Source organism: Centruroides vittatus, unplaced genomic scaffold (assembly GCF_030686945.1).
Source record: "Centruroides vittatus isolate TY-2023 unplaced genomic scaffold, ASM3068694v2 contig_2400, whole genome shotgun sequence".
NCBI classification, from domain to species: domain Eukaryota; kingdom Metazoa; phylum Arthropoda; class Arachnida; order Scorpiones; family Buthidae; genus Centruroides; species Centruroides vittatus.
The window spans coordinates 1-5210 of record NW_027121512.1 but is presented as its reverse complement, the minus strand read 5'-3'; the positions used below and the strand labels follow the sequence as shown (position 1 = coordinate 5210).

Below are 5210 nucleotides of genomic sequence, written 5' to 3'. Positions count from 1 at the left end.
GAGAGATTTATTAATGTAACTAACGTTTTCGATCTAATCGATAGATCATCTTCAGGTTAAACAGAATGTTTCTTAAATGGAACATCAATTTCAAAATTTGAAAATATAACCAGTAACATCAATAAAAATTTAAAAATATAACCAGTAACATCAATAAAAAAGTAAAACATTGTAAAAGATACAACAAGTGTAATATAAAAACGTTATACTCGTATCCAATCATAATATTATCTATCCTAACCAGTAATAATTCACCATTAAAATATACTAGAGCTCACGTGCCTCTTATAAGTTTTTAACGGCATATTTCCAAGCCGAAGGAAGACCTTCCGCGTCCCTTGCGTTAATACATTTATCTTTTAACTTGCTTCTGTAAATTTCTAACCTTTCAGCTGTTCTTGCCAAAGTTGGGGAATGTACCTGTTTTATGATTTTCGCCTCATTCCATCGTACCAAGGATCCCTCTGCTTGCCCCATCTGGGCTAGTACTGTTGTATTGGAACCTTTTCTAATATCATACTTATGTTCCTTGATCCTTATTCCTAAGTTTCTAGTGGTAACCCCTACATACTCTTTATTAATACCTATTAGCTGGTTCTCGTAGGGAATCCTATACACACCCGCCTTATCTTCTTTTTTAACTAACCCTTTATCGTTCCTAAGTATTTTATACAAATTCGGAGCTCTTTTTAAGATCACCCTTGTATCCTTGATGCTTGCTATTTCTTTCATAATCCCTCCTAGATACTTATTATATGTAAATTTAGTGTACCTGTAAGGCCCGTGCTTAGTGCCTTTATCATAACTGGCTTCAAATTTTCTAATAATTCCCTCGATGACTTTCCTCTTATAACCTAATGTTCCTGCTATCTGTATAATTCTTTCTATCTCTGTATCCCGGTCTATCACATTCTCACAGTATATAAAGGCCCTTCTAATCAATGCTCTAAATGCCGCTAACTTATATTTATAAGGGTCATTAGAGCTTGCAGGAATATATAGTGGGCTATGCGTTGGTTTAATGAATACGCCAGTGGATATATGCCCTTTGCTAAATATAACATTAATGTCTAAGAAATGTACCATCCTGGAGCTTTTTTGCTCTAGCTTAAGGTGACATTTTCATATTATGGAAGAACAATCGAGTAATTGCTAACTTTGTAGATAGAATTAACGAGAACCAAGAGGGCCTTCACCTTGAAGCTAGAGCAAAAAAGCTCCAGGATGGTACATTTCTTAGACATTAATGTTATATTTAGCAAAGGGCATATATCCACTGGCGTATTCATTAAACCAACGCATAGCCCACTATATATTCCTGCAAGCTCTAATGACCCTTATAAATATAAGTTAGCGGCATTTAGAGCATTGATTAGAAGGGCCTTTATATACTGTGAGAATGTGATAGACCGGGATACAGAGATAGAAAGAATTATACAGATAGCAGGAACATTAGGTTATAAGAGGAAAGTCATCGAGGGAATTATTAGAAAATTTGAAGCCAGTTATGATAAAGGCACTAAGCACGGGCCTTACAGGTACACTAAATTTACATATAATAAGTATCTAGGAGGGATTATGAAAGAAATAGCAAGCATCAAGGATACAAGGGTGATCTTAAAAAGAGCTCCGAATTTGTATAAAATACTTAGGAACGATAAAGGGTTAGTTAAAAAAGAAGATAAGGCGGGTGTGTATAGGATTCCCTACGAGAACCAGCTAATAGGTATTAATAAAGAGTATGTAGGGGTTACCACTAGAAACTTAGGAATAAGGATCAAGGAACATAAGTATGATATTAGAAAAGGTTCCAATACAACAGTACTAGCCCAGATGGGGCAAGCAGAGGGATCCTTGGTACGATGGAATGAGGCGAAAATCATAAAACAGGTACATTCCCCAACTTTGGCAAGAACAGCTGAAAGGTTAGAAATTTACAGAAGCAAGTTAAAAGATAAATGTATTAACGCAAGGGACGCGGAAGGTCTTCCTTCGGCTTGGAAATATGCCGTTAAAAACTTATAAGAGGCACGTGAGCTCTAGTATATTTTAATGGTGAATTATTACTGGTTAGGATAGATAATATTATGATTGGATACGAGTATAACGTTTTTATATTACACTTGTTGTATCTTTTACAATGTTTTACTTTTTTATTGATGTTACTGGTTATATTTTTAAATTTTATTGATGTTACTGGTTATATTTTCAAATTTTGAAATTGATGTTCCATTTAAGAAACATTCTGTTTAACCTGAAGATGATCTATCGATTAGATCGAAAACGTTAGTTACATTAATCAATCTCTCAGTGAACATTAAGGTGTTGATTTAAGTTTTATTATTTAATTCTCTGGGTACATGTGGTTTATGATTACATTATTTGTTATACTTTAGATTTTCAACTAAAGATGCTAGAACTCACTGATGCTAGATCCAATTATACTTTAGATCATACATTTTGATGATGACTACCTTGTCCATTTTTGTGAAATGGATAAGGTAGTCATTATCAAAAAGTGTAAGTGGAATTCTTATCTATGTATATTCATTTGTCTAAAAAGATATACTGTACAATTACTGACAATATATAACTTGTATAGGAACTGATAAGGGACAAGAAGGTCCAAAATGCATTCCCTAGATAATATAAACCATAAATGTTGATTTCCTAGTTGAGCGATATTCCCTATTCTGTGTTTAATAAGTCTGGTATCACAACGGACGTTGATGGCCGTTAATAAAAGTAGCAATTTAATACATTAATAATAAAGTTATTTTGTTTTCCGACATAATCTAAGTTAAAACTAATATAATAGTGCCAATAATCCACAATGTTTTGTTTTCGAAAACATTACTTTGTCATTCTCTAAACATGAACAAGTTCAACAATTAATATCAGTAATAAGTACTATGTAAAAAATATTAAAATATCTGAACAAGTTTGATAATTAACTTAAACTGTTCCCGATGAATTTTTTATATTTTATTTTGAAAAAGTTTTATCTTATTTCTACTTCCAGCAAATATCTTGGACTATTTGTTAAGTTAAAATGATGATTTATTGTTTAATATATATTTTGAACTTTGATCTAAAAATACAGAAGTAAAATTTAAAATCGATTTTGAATGGAAATTAAAGACTACACGTAAATTTATATTTAATTTTTACTCTTACTGTGGAGTCAAAATGTTGACTAAGTTATATGATCAGAAAGACCTGACCTGTATTCAGAAAGCTCACAACCAGAAGTTTTCTAAATACAGTCAAGATAGAGAATTAATTGGCGTTCAGGTTACAATAGTAGACTAATTGATTTATTAAGACGAACAAATTGCTTTAAGATCAGTAAATGCTTCTCGTGAATTTATGCAGAAGGCATATTTATTAAAATTTATTAGTGTACAGTACCTATAACAAAATAATTTGGATGATAGAACTCACTGGAGTAACCAAAATTCAAAATATAAAGACGACAGAGAACACAAACATAACCCTAAATATTTAGCTTCACACTAAGAAACAAATATCCTTATTTTTTACTCAATAAGATGTTTTATTGGATAAAACAAATAGTTTTATTGAAAATCTTTTTGTAACGGACTTAACGAGGAAAAAATTTAATATTATTTTTCTCTAAAAGATATTTCCGATGGAGATTCATATCTACTTAGGAAGTTGTCCTAACAAGATCAGTCAATGCGAATATGTCATCATTATTTATGAATGATTTATTTGTGATATATTTAATAAGTTCTTCAAACACAAGCTGCTAAATATATAAATTTATTAACTTGCGAATTAATTTTCCGAATAAATGATTTTTGGAATAAATAACAAACTGCAAAACGACGTTATTTTTTGTCTGTATAATTTTTTCACGAAATGATTTCTCATTGTTTCTGATTGTACTTTAAATGTAATAAATAACTTTAAATGAACTAAACTACTCTTACCAATTGGAAATAATTTAAAGGCTATAAATCACAACAAAACACTCCTTTTTCTATATTTTGTCTAAATTTATAGCATTCCAATGCTACATAATGATTTTAAAATAATTTTATAAGCTAAAATAGAATATTAATGTAAAAGAATAAAAATATATATTTTAAAAACATAACTTATTCAAATAAGTATCATTATAAGTAAAATTAGGAGAACAAATATAAATATATCACTTTCTAAATACCTATTATAACTGTAAATTACAATACAAAGAGCCAACTTTGTCTGTTAATAGTGTTGTATCATACAGCGTTATATACAGACAAAACAGACTTTTTATGCTGTACAGTTTTTAGAAATATAAAATTCTTAATTAATTAATATAAATAATTTAATAAATATAAAAATCAAATTCAAACTAAAAATATTAGATGCGATTTAATGAGTTTTAATAATATTAAATATATTTTTTAATAATATGAAACATTTCACTATCTCAATATCTAAAAAGTTTTGTTATAATAAAATTTCAATCAAGAAATATGCTCTATATACGATAAATTTTATATAATACACTTTTGTGTATTGTTTTTCAATACTATTATATAAAATATAAAAAATATCTAATGTTACATGACAAAAACTTGAAACTTTAATGCATTAGTAAGACGTCATATTCGTTGAAAAACATTAAAAAAATAAAAAATTAATACCCTATATTTTTCATGTAAATGATATTTAGTATTTTCGAAAAGAAAAATATCTAAATTGACTTATACTGTAGTGTAATTTTAAATAATAATTTTAACTGTACAGTTCTAAAATGAACATTTTACTTTATTCAGTAATAAATATGCAAATAATGCCAATTTTTCATTTAATTTATTATTTTCAGTACAATTATATATTTTAAATGTATATAAAAGAGTTTTGTATGTCAAATAATACAAAATATATCGGTATAATAAAATAAATATTTAGCCAATATGAATATTAATTATATTCTATAGTATATAATTAATGTTAATTATTGAAGTTTCATAATAAATTTAATTTAAATGGCTCAATAAGTTTTTAAATTATGATTACAATTTCAATTAAATATTATTCAGTTTCCTATTTTACTGTTTAATATATTTTCACATTACGATAAAACTTAAGAATCACTCGACATTAATTAAAGTCAAGCCTGTGAGTTACTTAATAGCAATCTTCATTAATTACATTCTAAGAAAATGAAAGCAGAAGGCTGTCATTTATGT

At 28.2% G+C, this 5210-nt stretch overlaps 2 protein-coding genes across 2 annotated transcripts; one reads left to right on the top strand and one right to left on the bottom strand.

Moving 5' to 3' along the window:
* Window positions 1–285: 285 nt before the first annotated feature.
* Window positions 286–1086, bottom strand: LOC136971245 (uncharacterized). The gene has a single exon (XM_067265713.1). The coding sequence runs from the start codon at window positions 1084–1086 to the stop codon at window positions 286–288; it is 801 nt and encodes a 266-aa protein (XP_067121814.1).
* A 138-nt stretch (window positions 1087–1224) lies between these two features.
* Window positions 1225–2025, top strand: LOC136971244 (uncharacterized). The gene has a single exon (XM_067265712.1). The coding sequence runs from the start codon at window positions 1225–1227 to the stop codon at window positions 2023–2025; it is 801 nt and encodes a 266-aa protein (XP_067121813.1).
* The last annotated feature ends 3185 nt before the right edge of the window (window positions 2026–5210 follow it).